This window comes from Schistocerca cancellata, chromosome 11 (genome assembly GCF_023864275.1).
Source record: "Schistocerca cancellata isolate TAMUIC-IGC-003103 chromosome 11, iqSchCanc2.1, whole genome shotgun sequence".
NCBI lineage: Eukaryota > Metazoa > Arthropoda > Insecta > Orthoptera > Acrididae > Schistocerca > Schistocerca cancellata.
The window spans coordinates 56,229,007-56,249,218 of record NC_064636.1 but is presented as its reverse complement, the minus strand read 5'-3'; the positions used below and the strand labels follow the sequence as shown (position 1 = coordinate 56,249,218).

The window sequence follows — 20,212 nt, the reverse complement described above, 5'->3', positions numbered from 1 at the left end:
GGAGAGGGGGAGGAATAGTATGGTGAGAGTGGTGGACAGTTTAGATGGAGGGAAGGAGAGAAGGTGCGGAGGGGGGAGTGGGTAAGTAGCGGAAAGGAGAGAAATGGTTCAAATGGCTCTGGGCACTATGGGACTTAACTTCTGAGGTCATCAGTCCCCTAGAACTTAGAACTACTTAAACCTAACTAACCTAAGGACAGCACACACATCCATGCTCGAGGCAGAATTCGAACCTGCAACCGTAGCAATTGCGCAGTCCCAGACTGTAGTGCCTAGAACCGCTCAGCCACCCCGGCCGACTTGGAGAGAAATAAAAGAAATTAAAAGACTGGATGTGGTGGTGAAAATTATGGCTGTGTGGTGCTGGAATGGGAACAGGGAGGGGGCTGGATGTGTGAGTACAGTGACTAATGAAGGTTGAGGTCTCGAGGGTTGCGGGAACGTAGGATGTATTGCAGGGAAAGTTCCCACCTGTGCAATTCAGAAAAGCTGGTGTTGGTGGGAAGGATCCATATAGCACAGGCTGTGAAGCAGTCATTAAGATGACAGATATGTAGGAGCCATGAGGTAAGGGATTGGGAGCAGGGGTTGTGTAAGGATGGACGAGTATATTGTGTAGGTTCGGTGGACAGCGGAATACCACAGTACGAGGGGTGGGAAGGATAGTGGGTAGGACATTTCTCATTTCAGGGCACAACGAGAGGTAATCAAAACCCTGGCGGAGAATGTAATTCAATTGCTCCAGTCCCGGACGGTACTCAGTTACGAGGGGAATGCTCCTCTGTGGCTGGAATGTGGGGCTTTCCGAGGTGGTGGGAGACTGGAAAGATACGGCACGGGAGATTTCTTTTGTACAAGGACAGGAGGATAATTACGGTCTGTGAAGGCTCTGGTGAGACCCTCGGTATATTTAGAGAGGGACTGCTCGTCACTGCAGATGTGAAGACCACGGGTGGCTAGGCTGTACGGAAGGGACTTCTCGGTCGACGTGGAGGTATTGCGGGTGGTTAGTAGGTTTGATATGGACGGAGGTACTGGTGTAGCCATCTCTGAGGGGGAGGTCAACATCTAGGAAGGTGGCTTGTTGGGTTGCGTAGGACCAGTTGAAGCAAATGGGGGAGAAGTTGTTGAGGTTCTGGAGGAATGTGAATAATGTGTCCTCACCTTCAATCCAGATAGCAAAGATGTCATCAATGAATCTGAACCAGATGAGGGGTTTAGGATTCTGGGTTTTTAGAAAGGATTCCTCTAGATGGTCCACGAATACGTTAGCATAGGATGGTGCCATCCGGGTGCCCATAGCCGTACCGCGGATTTGTTTGTAGGTAATGCCTTCAAAGGAGAAGTACAGGGCTATTACAAATGATTGAAGCGATTTCATAAATTCACTGTAGCTCCATTCATTGACATATGGTCACGACACACTACAGATACGTAGAAAAACTCATAAAGTTTTGTTCGGCTGAAGCCGCACTTCAGGTTTCTGCCGCCAGAGCGCTCGAGAGCGCAGTGAGACAAAACGGCGACAGGAGCCAAGAAAGCGTATGTCGTGCTTGAAATGCACTCACATCAGGTCAGTCATAACAGTGCAACGACAGTTCAGGACGAAGTTCGACAAAGATCCACCAACTGCTAACTCCATTCAGCGATGGTATGCGCAGTTTAAAGCTTCTGGATGCCTCCGTCAGGGGAAATCGATGGGTCGGCCTGCAGTGAGTGAAGAAACGGTCGAACGCGTGCAGGCAAGTTTCACGCGTAGCCCGCGGAAGTCGACGAATAAAGCAAGCAGGGAGCTAAATGTACCACAGCCGACGGTTTGGAAAATCTTACGGAAAAGGCTAAAGCAGAAGCCTTACCATTTACAATTGTTACAAGCCCTGACACCCGATGACAAAGTCAAACGCTTTGAATTTTCGGCGCGGTTGGAACAGCTCACGGAAGAGGATGCGTTCAGTGCGAAACTTGTTTTCAGTGATGAAGCAACATTTTTTTCTTAATGGTGAAGTGAACAGACACAATGTGCGAATCTGGGCGGTAGAGAATCTTCACGCATTCGTGAAGCAAATTCACAATTCACCAAAAGTTAACGTGTTTTGTGCAATCTCACAGTTTAAAGTTTACGGCCCCTTTTTCTTTTGCGACAAAAAACGTTACAGGACATGCGTATCTGGACATGCTGGAAAATTGGCTCGTGCGACAACTGGAGACCGACAGCGCCGACTTCATCTTTCAACAGGATGGTGTTCCACCGCACTTCCATCACGATGTTCGGCATTTCTTAAACAGGAGATTGGAAAACCGATGGATCGGTCGTAGTGGAGATCACGATCAGCAATTCGTGTCACGGCCTCCACGCTCTCCTGACTTAACCCCGTGCGATTTCTTTCTGTGGGGTTATGTGAAAGATTCAGTGTTTAAACCTCCTCTACCGAAAAACGTGCCAGAACTGCGAGCTCGCATCGACAATGCTTTTGAACTCATTGACGGGGACGTGCTGCGCCGAGTGTGGGAGGAACTCGATTATCGGCTCGATGTCTGCCGAATCACTAAAGGGGCACATATCGAACATTTGTGAGTGCCTAAAAAAACCCTTTTGAGTTTTTGTATGTGTGTGCAAAGCATTGTGAAAATATCTCAAATAATAAAGTTATTGTAGAGCTGTGAAATGGCTTCAATCATTTGTAATAACCCTGTAATAGTGGGTGAGGATACAGGTGAGTCATGGAGACTAGGAAGGAGGTTGTCGGTTTGGAATCCATAGGGCGTTCGGAAAGGTAGTGTTCGACAGCAGTAAGGCCGTGGGCATTAGGAATGTTCGTGTACAGGGAGGTGGCATCAACAGGGACGAGCAGGGCACTGTGTGGTAAAGGAACAGGAACTGTGGAGAGTCAGTGGAGGTATGGTTGGTATCTTTTATATAGGAGGGTAGGTTCTGGGTAACACACACACACACACACACACACACACACACACACTGTCTCACTCTGTCCTCAGCAGCCAGAGACTGTGGTCATACCGTATTTACTCGAATCTAAGCCGCACTCGAATCTAAGCCGCACCTGAAAAATGAGACTCGAAATAAAGGAAAAAAAAATTTCCCGAATCTAAGCCGCACCTGAAATTTGAGACTCGAAATTCAAGGGGAGAGAAACGTTTTAGGCCGCACCTCCAAATCAAAACAAAGTTGGTCCATTGTAATATGAGACACAATTTAGGTCGAATGAATGACGATACAGCTACAGTAGTTTGGTTCAAGTCGTAAGCTTAGCTTTACCACGTAGCCATTGCTATGCGTCAGGCGCTCCGTCCGTATTTATACGGGTGCCCTTCCTTTTTCACGTGCTTCGTCTGGTTTGAATCGATTGCTTATTTTGCTTTGATCTGATAAGTGCCGTTTTCTTTGTTATAGGTGTTTGCGCCACTCTAAACTGAAAATGCATTACTGCACTGTGTCATGCATTGTTTGTCGCATTCTGATAGTGCATGTTTACGGCCTGTCGCGGCTCGCGGCATGGCGTGCTTTTGTGCGCGCTACCGCCGCGTACAATTAAAAAAAAAAGAGAGGAATCGTCTCATTAGCAAAACAATGGCAAGAGACTACTATTTGTTGTTACTTACACTGCTGCTTTCTTTGATAATGATCAACAAGAATCAAATAATAGACTGCGTATGATAGAACATGTTCTGAACGAGAGTTAGGCGAAAATTTTTCTCCGTTTGAAAATCTTTACGGCCGCTTCTTTATTACATCAAATTCTGCACAGAAATTAGAGTCATCTTAGATTTAAAAATCTAGTCACTTGCCGTGCTTCATTTCTGACTGTATCACTACTAGGCATAAGAATAATACGAATATAAACATGACACGATACATATATTCTTCCGCGTTTGCTGTTGTCTCACTCTAGTTTATTAGGCAGACAGGATTTAAATGAGATAGCAGTAAACACAAAAGAATACATGGCAAAATGTTTATATTCGTATTATTCTTATGGTGAAGAGAATACTGTATGTGATTCAAATTTCATCAGGTTCCTATTAGCAACCATCTCTTCTCACAGATAGGAAAAAATTCAGAACGTGGAGTTGGCCATATTGGCAAACATCCCAAACAGTCTTGCCAGTCGGATTTTTGTAGTACACTGAAATTGTGCTACATTCGAAGATGAACAATACGGAATTTGTATTTACTTCGTTGGATAATGTATGAAAATGCAGTGGTCGAAACTCGGGGCGGAGAAAAAAAGCTCGTCTTCCACTTTTTTTTTAATTTATTTACTGACGCAGAGGTTTTGGCGCCAGTATTTATCTTTGTGCCTACAAAGCATGCCGGCGTAGCGCTACATATATTCGACGGCAGAAGTTAGTTGTAGTGGCACGTACCAACATTTTTCATAACTTCCGCTTGCTTTGCGCTCGATTCTAAGCCGCAGGCGGTTTTTTGGGTTACGAAAACCGGAAAAAAAGTGCGGCTTAGATTCGAGTAAATACGGTACGTATGTGTGATACGCAGTTGTGTGAACATATGTGTGTTGTCTAATTTCGATTAAGACCTTTTTGGTTGAAAGCTAACTTGTTTGATAGTCTTTTTGTGTGCCTATCTGCAACCCGGCATCTCCACTGTACGGTGAGTAGCAATCTCTCCTTTTCGTAATATTGTCATTATTCCATTCTGGATTTTCCATTGTTTGACAATACAAAATGTAGTCACAACAGCCTCAAAAAAAGTGACAATTGGTGGGGTGACAATGAACAGTCTAGTACTAAAGAGACAGTTTTTCATGCACCACCATGTATTATTAACTGGAATAGGGTTCCCTTTACATACGGCAAGGAATCCAATTTTATCTGATATTAGAGAACAGTGCTCTTCATTTCTACCAGTGTTGCACTAGCAACATATCGTTTTGCCTATTTCTTGCACTGGAACACTACTATTCCATTTGCGCTTGAGGGCAGTGGCGTTGCTGCCTGTGCACGTATGGGGGGGCCTGTTGCGGTGGCTAAAGCAGCCAATGATTCTGTTGGTTCTGTCAGTTGTGGGACATTGCTCACCAACATACTCACCTCAAGATGGTGGGCAGTCGGTCAGCTGAAATATTGTGTCGAGATGATACCTTATCAAAGTGCATACTCGAGACGAGTATCGTCAGTCAATTACATGTAGACCGAGTGTTGGTCTGAACATGCATGTACATGATGCCTTTTCTCCTGTTTAACTTTGTGCGAGCATTTACATTTCCAACAGTACCAATACAAATGTGAATTTGTGCAGAAATAATTTCCTCAAAATGAAGGCTGTGAGTAAAAGCACACAGCTTCCTGTTTTTGGTGGGACTCTCTAGTGCTGTTTAGCAGATGACAGGCAGCAGGGACCTGTGTGTGTGTGCTCTGTTGTATAGTAGTGTGTCGAGGTACACTGTGAGGCAGTTTATGTGAAGTAATATCTTCCAACTCCAAAGAATGCATGCTGAAATTTACAGATGATTACAGACACAGTTAAGTGAATGGAATGTCACCTCTAAAGATTATTTGAATAAAAATTTGAAATGTAATGCCCTGACTGTTAACTACGAGATAAAAAGTTTCTGACCAATCACCATAAAGAATGAGGTATGTCTCGAAGTAGGAGAACAGAAAAGAAACAGCCTACAAATTTATGAAAAATGTATATGAAAACTGTGAAGAATATTTACGTTATTAGAAGTTACAGCACAACAACTGAGGAGCACAACATCTGAACAACAGAAAAGATGAGATAGATGAAGCTCCTCCACACAGTATTACAACCTGAAATGTAGCATATCGATGATGCAAAAAATACAAAATTGAAAAAGTAACCTCCATTCTAGTGCATTTTGAGGTCAATTGCATTACCAAATTTGAGGCAGTTAATATAACCTCTTTTGACCGAAGATGTGTATAATAACTTTTTATAAAATTAAATACGAATGACGTACTGACAGTCAGTTAACCTTCACAGAACAACTACGAGCCTCCCTTAAGTATTTCTCAGTTTCAGTAATAATTGCTGAAAAGCTTTGTTTTGAAATGTGAAATAAATAGCTCAAACTGCTATGTGCGTTGCTGCTTGCCAACTAACAAAATATTATTGCCAGCCTTATCTCTGCAATTTCCCATGCAGAAAACCTAATCTCACTGTAAACTGAAATTTACAAACTAAACATTCCTCTGTTATTTACAAACTGTTTTATACATAGTGGCCTCATGTTTTCTTTTTCTGCTGCCTTTCGCCACAACAAATGCAGCCCAAATTGCCAAGCAAAGAAATAGGCGTATAGCAGATTCCTTTGACAGTGAGGCAACGTGTGGACAAAGGACCACATATCCGTTTGTACGTCCTTTCTACTAATTTTTGTGAATATGCTTTTGTGCCCTTTTGTCTGCAACTGCACACGAGGAAAGACGCATCACGTGGCCATATCTTTACACTGACAAAAAGACTGGGCGCTTCCACAGAATTCTCTCTCACTGTGGCTTTACAGTTGGCACTGTAGCAACACATGTGTTTTACCATATGGTGTTACAGATGTGATGGTCACTTCTCTTGTACTGAAGACATAGAAAGCAAAGAATACAATACTTTTAACTCATTAACAATAGTCCATGATCAGAACGAGTAAGACCCACCTCCAGCTTGTCCTTGACGCTCGCCTCCAGGAACCTTACAGCATCGTCCCAGTAGCGCTTCTCCGCTATCGAGCGATCCTCCAGGGTGTTTAGCTGGAGAACTCTCAGCATCTCAGAAGCCTGTAGGACAAATAGAAATAGCTTATCAATATTCCCACAAAATAAAATGGGTGAATATTTGACCTCTACATTCTAGTAGATGAGTTCACTAACACTGTAAAACCGGGTGGGCAACTTCTAAAATGGACAACAACAACACACTCACCAAAAGACTATTCAAAATTATGAAGTCAAAGATAAAAAAAAAAGAAACGCACTGCTTAGAAGAAAGTAAAGAAGAGTTAGAAGAAGAAATCGTAACGGATTGTCTAGCTTTTGGAACACTATAGTCCACAACAGCGTTTATGACCTTTGCACAATAGACAGCAGCGCAGTTAGCCAATCAGTTCTCAGTCTGTTTCCTTGTTCAATACTGCGTAAACTTCCATCAAATTGTCCGCCCCCGGTAGCTGAGTGGTCATTGCGACAGAATGTCAATCCTAAGGGCCCGGGTTCGATTCCCGGCTGGGTCGGAGATTTTCTTCGCTCAGGCACTGGGTGTTGTGTTGTCCTAATCATCACCATTTCATCCCCATCGACGCGCAAGTCGCCGAAGTGGCGTCAAATCGAAAGACTTGCACCCGGCGAACGGTCTACCCTACGGGAGTCCCTAGTCAAACGACATTTACATTTATTCCATCAAATTTGAGCACGTGTGCACAATCTCAATTGACTGATTTCTGTGGTATTCTGTGTATTTTCTCATAACGGATGAAACACCTAGGAGGTGCCAAATGTTTCACTAACTGGCAAGGAAACTTATTTTTAACACGTACTCATTCTTCAAACATCAAGCAGTTTCAGGCGAGCCAGTCTGTGACATCAGCAAGGTGCAGGAAGCTAATGTAGTTGCTGTCTATGCAGTTTCAGCCGAGTTGAAATTCCTGGTGTGCTGCACGGCCAGAGGCCATTAATGCTGTTGCCGACTATATAATGAAACACAGGTTTGCAGAGAAGCTTAAAAAGGATGTTGGCAAGAAATGGTTGCAAGAATGCAAGAAAAAAGTAAACTTGTAAAGACATTTTGGGAGCACAACACTGTGAATGATACAAGTTTAGTTCCCGGTACTGCCAATGATTTCTCCTCAGTGGGAGGGCTCGGTGAACCAACTTTTTAATGTATCATTTCTTGGGAGAGAAACCTCTACAGTAATAAATTTGCAGCAGAAGTAGTACATAAGAGTAATAAATGAAAAAGATGTATTTGTAAAATACTGACTGGAAAGATGTACAAACCAGATTGGGGCTAATGAAAGACATAATATGAAGATCATTCGTAAACAAGTGCAATAAATTTGAACCTCTTTTAACTTTACAAGTATTGGTCAGCATATGTTTATCAACTACCAGTGAACATGGCAGTTCGTTTCCCACGTCAAAGCTTCACAATACAGTGATATCCATTATAATGGTTGAAATCACCCGGCAAATCACACGCATCGGGCGGGGGCGAACAGAGCTACTGAATTTAGTCAATACACTGCTGTCGAGATTGCCAGCGACTCACTGCTTGTGTAAGGGGCACTTACAGAGAAATTAAGTGCGTTCTCATCTTGTGATACGTTACCCCCCTACCAACACTAACCTGGGTCAGAATTGGTGATCATCACTTACGAGGCAGTTTTTTTGGGTCGTCAAGCCGTCTGACCTAACAAATGAGAATACAGTGATATCCATTATAATGGCTGAAATCACTCGGCAAATCACACGCATGGGGTGGGGGCGAACAGAGCTGCTGAATGCAGTCAATACACTGCTGCCGAGATTGCCCGTGACTGCTTGTGTAAGGGGCACTTACAGAGAAACTCACTGCGTTCTCTGTGATACATGTCCCCCCTACCAACCCTGAAGCTGGGTCAGAATTTGTGATTATCACTTCTTCAACAACTGCCACGGGACTGGACCACCGCCTTTTCCCTGCTGCACCACCCTGTTTCTTCAAATTACTTTATCATACTCTTAAACTGATTTATTCCGCAGCTGTTTCTGTTGGCAATCTTTCCGCAATGCAGTGCTGCTATTGCTGCCATTCTGATAAAAAAAACTAAAATAACTTTACCAGCAGAGCAGGGTCTTTCTTTGGCGATTGCATTTCGTATGGAAAACTTCACCCTTCCTAGCTCTTTACACCGAGAGCCACTTCACAAAAGAAATCAACGCACTTTGCCAAGTAACAAACAGCATACTGACATCGAGACAGGAAACATTTCAAATTCTCACTTCTTACAGCATCGTATTTTCAACTGGTGCCACAAAGTGGAACTATTCTTTCTTTTCAGCAAACTCCACAATCACACTGATTAATTAACATATCTTTGATATCGCAACATCGTACAATGTATATAGCCCACGATGCAGCACTCTGAACACCGTCAATTTAATTGTATCTACCCGGTAGAAGATACCCTCTGCCACATACCGTAAGGTGGCTTGTGAAGTCTATGTAGTTACAGATGAATGCAGAGGACATTTCACAAGCATATTTGCAAAGGTCAACATTGTTACAGAGTGCCAGGAGTAAATGGCTATTTTGTAATGCACTACCCAGTTGTGGGAAAGTCACTACACAGTTTCTCTATAAAATGATAAGTGACCTAAGAAGACCAAGTGGACAACGGCTATCCATTCTCAAATCCAAAATAAACTGAGAGGAAGCCGAAAGACTTGTTAACAGTGTACAACGAAAGCTGAATAGCAAACCAAGAAAATAACCTCGGACAAGTGTGTCACTGAGTGTGAGTAGTACCAACTGCGAAAGACACTATTCCTAAATTTTGGGTGTTACTGAATTAAAGCAGATCCCGCCCAGCTGTGTGTAAAGACCATGGGATATCTTCTAATATCATGTTGGACCTCCTTTTAGCTAGTGTTGTGCAGCAACTCCACGTGACACGAATTCGACAAGTCACTGGAAGCCCCTTGCACAAATACTGAGCCACGCTGCCTCTACAGCTGTTCATATGCGAGAAAGTGTTGCCAGGACAGGATTTTTGCACGAACTGACATCTCGATTATGTCCCACAAATCTTCGAAGGGATTCGTGTTGCGCGACCTGGGTGGCCGAATCGTTTGCTCGAATTGTCCAGGATGTTCCTCAAACCGTTGCAAACAATTAAGGCTGGATGACACGGCGCATTTTCATCCGTGAAAACTGAAATCTGTGAATGGCTGCAAATGGCCTTCAAGTAGCCGAACATTATCATATCCAGTAAACGATCAGTTCAGTCGGACTAGAGGACCCGTCCATTCTACGTACACGCAGCTCGTGCTATTACGGAGCTATCACCAGCTCACACAGTGCCTCGTTCACAGCCTGGGTCCGTGGCTTTGTGGGGTCTGTACCAGACTCTGACCTTGCCACCAGCTCTTACCAACTAAAATCAGGTCTCATCTGACCAGGTCACAGTTTTCACGTTCTCTAGGGTCCAACCGATTCGGCCACGAGCCCAGGAGAGGCACTGCGGGCGATGCTGTGTCGTTAGCACAGGCAATCGCACTGCTCGTCTGTTGCCGTAGTCCAGTAACACCAAATTTTGGCACACTGTCATAACAGATACATCTGTCATATATCCCACACTGATTTTTGTGGTTATTTCATGCGGTGTTGCTTCTCTGTCAGCACTGACAGCAAACGTTCATGTGCACGACTGCCCACTTTACGTTTTCTCAATACTATTCGGAATGGTAGAATCCAGTGCCTGACTGTTCCATTCCCCACCAGTCCAGTTATGAGCGTCTGCAGAAGCTGCCATTTAGTATTGCCCCCAGCAAAAGCCACGGCTCTCGGTCATTGTGTGAAGTCGGTTGGCCACTGCATCGCCTGTGGTAATGTTATGCCTGAAATTCTTGGCACACTCTTGGTGCTGTGGATACCAGAATATTGCCTTCCCTAATGATTTCCAAAATGGAATATCCTATGTTTCTAGCTCCAACTACCACCCCACATTCAAAGTCTGTTAATATCTGTCACGCGGTCATAATTACGCCGGAAACCTTTTCACACGAATCACTCGAGTACAAATAACAGCTCTTTCAATGCAGTATAATTTCATACCTTGCATCCCTAATATTACCGCCATCTGAATATGTGCATACGGCTATCCCACAAATTCTCTCACCTCCTTGTATTTTCACACAGTTGGAGGACACAGATGTTGACCTGTACATGCAATGAATCAGTGTAACAGCACAACAAGTGTGTCTTTCTAGCACATTTTTGCACAGTCTGGCAGTCTACATACAACACATTGCATGCCAACCAGCAGGCAATGCCATCTCCACAAGATCAGCTCACAATTCCACTCTGCCCTGTGGATTTAGGCAACACAACTGTGCCACGGCAGCACCAAACTCGTGCCTCAGAGGGCGGCACTTCGCAACCGGGACATTACTGCTGTCATTCCTCCACACGGGGCAAGATTCTATCCCACTAGCCGTGGACACCTACGCGAATTCAGTGTACGTAGACATCACTGGCTCCGCTCACTCGGGGCCACGTAGTGCCGACTCGGGCACACACTGCCGAACGAGGTAAATCGTGTCGGCAAAGTCAGACGCAGACGGCCATCCCACGACTGCGGCATTACCTGTGCACCTCCTGCTTGCAGAGGGGGAATCCGGGGGTGTTGCGACACCCCGGAATTATAATCTGAGAAAAATAAAATTTCCACATCTCGCAGCAGAGTTTCCCAGCCACCCTGCTCAAAACAGCGCCTCCTCAACCTGCTACCTCTACACCGAAGCGACCCCACTCACCTTAGGTCACTATACTTCAGATACATAAACACAACTGCCTGGAATGTGCGTATTTTCCGCACTGCCTAGGACGCCAAAGGGTCTCGCCAACTCACGCGGTGTCCACATTGCCCGCGGTGCAGCTGTGCAACCTTACAACTCTAAACAGTCGACACCAGTGCGTTTACCTCGATGACGGTGCCCTAATCTGGGGGCGACACTAAACGGCAGCTTCTGCAGAGGCTCGTAATGGGACTGGAGGGGAATGCGACAGTTAAGCACTGGATTCTACAATTGTGAAAATGTACTCAGAATACATAAAATGGACAGTCATACATACAAACACACAGTGCATCTGCAGTCTACTCTGAATACGACTAAAGATCCGTACAAATGTAGGTGGACTCTCCAGTCCACTCCCCAGGTGATGCCACTTAGAGCACACAGGACACTCAGAACTGACACAGAAAGTTGCCGAGTATTATACTGGCTGTTTCACAATTGCAAAATTTAAAGTATTTTCTTTTTATAATCGAGTTTTGCCTCTACGGACTGCGTGGTAACAACCAATTTCATTTTAGTGTCTATGTCTTGTTCTCGTTTCAGCTCAGACTTAGAAGTGCCTGTTTATGCTCTTCGGACAAAGGTCCTCTCCGTCTTTTGGACGATGGTGCCATTTTAAAACCTCGGCAGTTTTTCACCGATCTTCTAAATTTGTTCCTGTCAGGAATTTCTCTCTCTGAGCTACCGATCTGCCTAAGATCTTTTTCACATTCTTCGAACCGTCTCGACCTCGCTTTCTCAGATTAGATGAAACTCCGTATTCTTTTCGTCAGTCGATCACCGTCCGTGCTCACGAGATGACCGTAAAATAACAACTGACTCTTCTTAATGAATGCTGTGATAGGTTCTGTCTTGCTGTACGAGTCCTCATTTGCTCTCATTCGCCACTGTCCGTCGACCCGTCTATTACCTAAGATTTTCCTTAATATCCTACACACTCGCTTTTCCAGCCGCTAAACTTGACCTCGTCTATTTGTAGTCAAAGTTTCGGACGCATATAAGCCCTCAGATTTTACGACTGTATTATAATGTCAGAACTTGGCCCCTTTACTGAGAGACTTTTTGTTATAGGTATTGTTTGTCAGTTGGTATGCCTCGTCAAATTTCCTCATCCTGACATTAATTGCTTCTTTTTCTCTCTTCCGATGTTTCCCACATTGTGATCATCCATTCAGGTCCATCACAGATGTTCATCATGTATTTTGTCTTTTGAATAGAAATCTGGAGTCCAACTTTTACAGCAATTTCTGACAGCCTATTGATCTTGTTGACTGCTGACTCTATGTTGTTAGCAAAAATGGCCAGGTCATCTGCAAATGTCAAGCAGTCGATGTACACCCCTTTGTACTTTGGACCAAGTCTGAAGTGCTCTTCATTTGTTTCTTCTTGGATTAACAACTTTCTACACCCTCAAATGACCTTTTCCAAGACACACTTGAAAAGGAGTGGGGATAGTCCATCTCACTGTCTTATGCCCGTTCTGATTGTAAAGAGTTCTGATATCTCACCCATAAATTTTATTTTTCACACAGTGTTGGTGAGAGTTTGTTTGATCAGCTTCCTCGGTGTATCATCCACCCCAAACTCTTCCAAAATATCCATTAATGCCTCTCGGTTGATGGAGTCATATGCCTTCTGAAAATCAACAAACAAGAGCACGTAGTTATTTCCTCTGGTTTTTTTGTACCTGATGATGTTCTTCAGGTTACAGATATGTTCTGGGCAAGTATGTATTACCCATGTGTAGACAACAAAAAAAGTTGAGTACAACATGTATCCATAAAGGGCCTTCATAACAGTAATATTCGCCACAACATTTTTTGTTCCCTAAGGTAGTCGCTGTGACAGAAGTATTAACAGCGCAGTTAACTCCGAAGCAAAAGGTACTTTGAGTGTAGAGTTTGGCATTTGACAAGTACTCAAATCTACAGCTGACAAACGTGCACTTCAGATACGGTAAGGTGGGCCGCAACTGCTGTGTCGGCTCATCGTTTGTAGCGAGAGAGGTAGCAGCAGTGAAGATTTTTTGATGGACAAAAGGTTGGAGGCACAGAACAAAAAGACAAACTGCTGTAAAACTTAGCTGCAGATATAGTGTAGTTGATGTCCCATCAACTGTGTCAGACTGGAAGCAGAACCAAAAAGAACTTTAAGATTTGTGTTTCAAAATGACGACTAACGACAGTTAGCAGAGCTGTGGTATAATAAAGAAAGCAAGAAACAAAACACTGCATGGAGCATTATTCATTTGGTTCAGTGAAAAAGAGAGCACTGTGTTCAGACATCCCAATCAATCCAGCAGGAAAAGCTACTAACTTAAACAGGGAGCTACCGGGTGGCAATCCTAACTGCACAGCCTGCAAAAGTCAGTCGTGAAGGTGAAAAGCTCCTTATGGCATATCTCAGCTTCCTGTGACTATTGATTCTCAAATCATGAAAAACATTGTGGTCTACAACGTGTGAATTTACCGCTGAAGTTCACGAAGTTGTCAACACCACTCTGTCCGTTTTAGACGATAGTGATGCAGATGCTCAGCGGTAGAATAACAGCACGATGACTGATGGCAAAGTCTGTACTGACCCTGTTGTACTACAAAGAATTACAGTGATGTTGAAGTGAACAACAAAAGGTGATTTCAGGGGAAGAAGTAATACCTCTTGCAGCGGCAACAGCACAAATAGAAGTACTAATGGTTTACCTACAACACCAGCCAGAAACAATTCCAGCCAAACTGATGTAAAAAAAAAAACCACCACCTTACACGCTATAGAGTTTAAGTGCCAAAAATCTCTGGTTAGTGCCCAGATAAAATGTTTGTATTTCTGGATTATACTAAAAATTGGAGACACATATTGTGCAGACAATTTGTATTGCTTGTCCACGTTAACAAGCTCGACGGATGCAGAAATTCTGTAAGATGGGGCGGCACTAGGAGTTTGGTCACACTTTGTAGCGCCCGACAGTTTGGAGTTACTCTGCGCAGCTTTGCATTCGCCTTGGAGACATGCTGCACTCCTTAGAATAGTGTACACCTTGACAATGGACAAGAAGAATTAATTCAGCTGAAAAGCCTGTTCTGAGACCCATTACAGAGTGGACGCTACTATTTTAGTATTCTGTGTGGCTGTGAAAGCAAAACTGCGGACAGTTGTATATGGTATTTTTCCAAAGCTGTCCGAGTTGGAAGAATATATGTGGACTTCAGTTATTTGGGCATAGATAAGCACGATTTTTTATCTGCAGCATAGGCCAGACAGCACAGGAGAAATAGTCCACAAAAAGAAGATATTGTAAGGAGGAAATGTATTCCAGATAAGCAAGTCAGTAATTTTATTGCAGATCTGTGCGTCAAAGCATCGGAATTATCACACGAAGTCCGCCCTCCGAATGCTCATCAAATTCAGCTGGAATCATACCACTACATAGTTTTTTACAGAGCGTTAGTCTCAAGAATTTTGATGAAGAGAAGAGCAGTAGAACCAAGATGTAAGGACAATGGAAGAAATTCCTTGTGTCACCATAAAGTTATGCAATTGGGAAAGTGGAAGAACAGACAGTTGAGACAGTGCTAAAGTTGCAGTTTGAATAAATATATCTGCTGAGAACTGGAACAGACCACGAAGAGAACCTTAGATACCTGGTGGGAGACAGTTAATAATAGGTTGACAAATAAGACATGCTCAACATGCAGTCCTGAGGTATCCTATTCTGAATAAAAAGGGCTGATGAAGCAAGCCCATCACTTAATAAAAATCCTTGTCTTTTAAAAATTCTGTAGGTAAGGAAGTGTAACAGCTGGTTTTAGATGTCCTATCCTCCAGCACCATACACCTTTAAAAAATAAAAATTATACAACTACAGTCCGGGTCTTAAGCAGAAGTTCTCCACAATACGGGTGAACAGAAAGGTGAGTGGTTGACTGTGGAGCGATGCCTACAAAAGCCACACTGAACATTTGTTAGCAGTTTCCGAGATACAAACCACGATACTAGCCCCTGTTGACCATTTGTTCCTTCACTTCGAAGACAATAATGACGATGGAAATGATATGGCAGCTGGAGGGAAGGAGTCTGTTCTTACCAGGCTCAGGGATTATGGTGGCTTTATGCCACTGTGTAGTGAAAGAGTACACAATTTAGCTGAATTAAATTCGGAAATTTCTTATAAGCATTACAGGTATGAAACTATCTGTACCCCCGTCGATAAATGAGTGAGCACATATATAGTTAGTTTTGTTACAGACCAGACAGACCTGAAAGTTGTTATTTATATGTAGATAAAAACCTACATATTTTTCAAATATTTGTTTGGCATTTTTATTATCTGCCTGAGGTACTCTTCGGGTAGCATGCGGTGGGTAGAGTTCGATACCATCCCTGTCGCAGCAGGTGTTGCACCGAGCTACCAATGCTGTACGGAATGAGAAAGAACTCGATAACAATGACAACAAGAAAATTAAATTGAATTGAATTTGTAGGAAACAGCTGATCGTGTGCAAGAGCATCCGTGTGTGCACGCATGGGTGTGTGAAAAAGCAAAGGTGCAATAATGAGAGAAACTAAATATTGCATGAAGTCAGATCTGATATACGTTTCACAGTAGTTGTCGGAAATTCAGAAAGGAGAAGAGGCTTAGCGAAAAGCAATTACCTGTCACTTTCACATTTTCACTCCCTGATCCTCTTCAGAACTTTTTCTTTCATTAGGAAATGTGCCATCCTTCCAGATACAATTTGAATATTGGAAATAGTGGCTGCAACACCTGAATGTGAACGTCGTTTAGTCCCGGGGAAGTGGAATGTGACGACAAACAGGCACACACTGGCTACGTTGCAGTAAAACCGTTACCGTCGCATTTGCGATTACTAGGAGCCTACGAGAGCTCCCGAGCCTCCGCCACTCGCTACCTAGGTGAAGCGAACGGGAGATGACGACGACGACTGCAGCTGCCGTAGAGAGCGGTCGGCCTACCTTGGCCTCCCAGGAGTGGCGCTGCATGGCGTCGGCCACCACGGCCGCCTTGAGGCTGTCGAAGATGTCGTCGTGGTCCTTGCTGCGGCTCGCCGCCTGCATGAAGGCCTGGAACTCGTCGCTCAGCACCTCCCAGCCGGCCTCCACCGACTTTTGCGGCAGCTGCTGGTCCGCCCACTGCCGCAGTCGGATGTCCACCGTCGTGTTGAACGTGCCTGCAGATCGAATGTCCCGTCAGTACGGCAAAACGATACGCCCGTGTCTGTACTCTGCAAACCACTTCGAAGAGCACGGCAGAGGGTACTTTGCACTATTTATAAGTCATTAGTGGATCTACCAGTTCAATTCGTGTACACAGTGTGAAAATAATGTCTGCTCAGATGCCTGTGTGCACCCTGCTGTCTTTGTGATCCCTACGGAAGCAGTACGAAGGGGATTTTAGAATATTCCTATACCACTCATTCAAACCTGGTTGTTAATAGTTTGTAAGCTGGTTTTCATGTGAAAGTTTGGGTTTTTCAAGTGTTTGTCCATTCAGTTCTTTCAGCTTCTTTGTGATGCTCTCCAACGAGTCAAACAAACCTTCGCTCATTTGTGCTGTCTTTCTTTGCGTAAGTTCAATATCCCCTGTTGGGCCTAATGTCATGGAACTAGTGGTGCACTCTCGGTGATTAGTACAGAACATGATACATTCATTTATTTCACTTCACAAGCCAATAAAATTGCTCACGCACAATGAATTCATTTGTTTACAATGCAAATATTATTAATGTAACGTTCACACCTGAACTAAAAAACTGTGTATAAGAAACAGTTCTTTTCATTAATGTAATTTTAAGATTATCACACATATTTTGTGCTTTTCTGAAACAAGAAACATTGACTGTTATTGTTATCATCATCATCATCAAAGATTAATTATCAGCATTAATATTGACCACTGAAATGGTTGTGTGTGTGTGTGTGTGTGTGTGTGTGTGTGTGTGTGTGTCACCAAAACTTCGCAAGCAAATTTTGCAGCATCATGGGGGGTCATATGGTCTGGTAATCCTCCATCCCCCATCCATGAAGAAGGTTTTGTTTTGGAACTGCAAGGGTTAGTTATGAAGATGTCGGTGTCTGAAGAGGGCATTTGCTCTTGACAACATAATATATCTAAGTGTGGTATGTTGGTGCGTGGTACTATAACTCCGCCACACACTCCCGCAGCCCCAAGTGTTTTATATGGTCCAGTAGCCATCTATGCCCCATCCGTGAGGAAGGTTTGGTTTGAATGTCTGGGTGTCAAAAGAGGGCATCATACTAATGGACTTCATACGGGAAGATGGGGACAAAGCTCAGAATCCAGTGCTGAAGTGACTGAGACTGGCCACAATGTTCCTTCTACAATATTTGAGTATGTTCCAGAATCTTCCAGAAGATTCACGAAATTGACAACTAGTTGTGATTATCAGTAAAGATTGTAATGTAATGTGGAGAAAAGAAGTGAACATATAGTTGCATTTTCATTTAAAAGTGTTCATAGAACTAAATTTGAAGCCCAAAATCTGTCCTGCAAGGAGAAATTCATATCAAGAAGCATTGTGCCAACAACATAAACAAAACCTAACAATTAAAGCACATGAACAAAAGTTCAGTAAGAGAAAAATAATTTTTTTCAACATTGGTTTTAAAACAGGTCTAATACCATTTCTTGATTTCCCTTTACGACACTGAAGGGTAATGACACAAATGACTAACAGATCACTGATGAGATAGTGAAATTGACTATCTCTCTCTCTCTCTCTCTCTCTCTCTCTCTCTCTCTCTTTTACTTTGATTATTTCAGAAAAGTGCCAGTGTAAGATGATATAGTCTATCTCTTACGGTTCCCACACAATTCAGCAGTATTCCAGGATAAGTAACATAAGTGTTTTGTGAATGATTTCCTTTGTGGACTGATTGCATTTCCCAGGATTCTGCCAATGATCTCAAGTATGCCACCTGCTGGGACAGCAGAAAAGGAGAGAAGTAAAAAAGACTGTGGGTGTGTTGGTGAAACAGAGGGCTGTGCAGTGCTGTAGTGGCAACAGGAAAGGGACAGGTCTGTAAAGGACAATGACTGAAAAAAGGTTGAGGAATATAGGATTTGTAGACAGCATTCCCACCTGCACAGTTCAGAAAAGCTGGTGTTTGAGGGAAGGACCAAGACGGCATACACTGTGAAGCAGTCACTGTAATAAAGAACGTCGTGTCGAGCAGGGTGCTCGGCGAATTGACAATCCAGCTGTTTCTCAGACACAGTTTGACAGTGTCCATTCGTGCAGACAGACAGCTTCACAGTTGTCATACCCACATAGAATGTAGCACATCGGTTGCAGCTTAGCTTGCAAATCACATGACTGGTTTCACAGGTAGCCCTGCCTGTGATGGGACAGGTGATGCTTGTGACCAGACTGGAGTAGATGGTGGTGGGCGGATTTATGGGACAGGTCTTGCATCTACGTCTATTACAGGGGTATGAGCCATGAGGCAAGGGGTTGGGAGCAGGGGTTGTGTTGGGATGGACAAGGATATAGTGTAGGTATGGTGGGCAGTGGAATACCATTGTGGGAGTGGGAGGGGAGGGTAGTGAGTAGGACATCCCTCATTCCAGGGCACAATGAGAGGTAGTCAAAACCCTGGCAGAGAATGTCATTCAGCTGGTGGTGGTACCGAGTAATGAGGCATGAGGGCAATGTTCCTCTGTGGCCAGATGGTGGGCCTTTGGGAGGTGAAGTGGGGGTGGGGTGTGGGTGACTGAAGAAATAAGGCACACAAGACCTGTTTCTGTACAGTACTGATAGGGCAATCACAGTCTGTGAAGGCCTCAGTGAGACCCCTCAGAATGTTTTGAGAGAGACTGCTTGTCAATACAGATGCAACAGCCACAGGTGGTTAGGAATTATGGAAGGGATTTTTTTGGTACGGAATGGGTGGCAACTGTTGAAGTTATTTCAGTGACTGCTTCACAGCTTATGCCATCCGGATCCTCTGGACGAATACCAGCTTTACTGAATTGTGCACGTGGGAATTCTTCCTGCAATATATACTGCGTTCCCGTAACCCTCCTGGCCTCTACCTTTGTTAATCGTTATCCTTTACTCACGTATCCCCCCTTCCCTGTTCCCATTCCAGCACTACACAGCCCTTTATTCCACCAACAGACCCACAATTTTTATTTCTCTCTCTCTTTCCACTGGCTGCCATCCCCCCCTCCCCCCGAGCCTCCCTCTAACATCCTGACTGCACCTAGCTGCCCTACCCCCCCCCCCCCCCCAAATCCCTGTATGCCCCCACAAGCAGCATTTTCCCCATCCGCACCCTTCTTCTCTCGCTCTACCTCCCCATCCCAGCCTCCTCCTACCTCCCATCCCATGCGCTGCTGCTTGTTGTCTGGCCTCGGGAGTCAGAGACTGTGGTCACACGTATGTGACACGAGTATGCGTATGCGCGTGCACATGCGTGTGCGCACATGTGCGCATGCACGTGTACATGTACACTGTCCAATTCTGATGAAGGCCTTTTGGCCAAAAGCTTACTCGTTTCACAGTCTTTTGGCTGTGCCTATCTGTGACTCACAACCTCAGCCATATTTTGAGTAGTAAACTGTCCTTTTCATTACTGTTACCATCCAGGTATTTGTATGAGGGTGCACTGGATTTGCGACTCATTG

The 20,212-nt window shown here is 44.1% G+C and overlaps 1 protein-coding gene across 3 annotated transcripts in view; it reads right to left on the bottom strand.

Moving 5' to 3' along the window:
- Positions 1 to 20,212, bottom strand: part of LOC126108596 (dynamin-like 120 kDa protein, mitochondrial) — a 203,482-nt gene that overhangs the window by 31,679 nt on the left and 151,591 nt on the right. For all 3 annotated transcript variants that reach the window (XM_049913895.1, XM_049913896.1, XM_049913897.1), the window contains 2 exons: positions 16,519 to 16,733; positions 6,652 to 6,771 (listed from right to left, as the gene is read on the bottom strand). In XM_049913895.1, the coding sequence (XP_049769852.1) occupies positions 6,652 to 6,771; positions 16,519 to 16,733 (335 nt within the window). The remainder of the gene's footprint in view (positions 1 to 6,651; positions 6,772 to 16,518; positions 16,734 to 20,212) is intronic.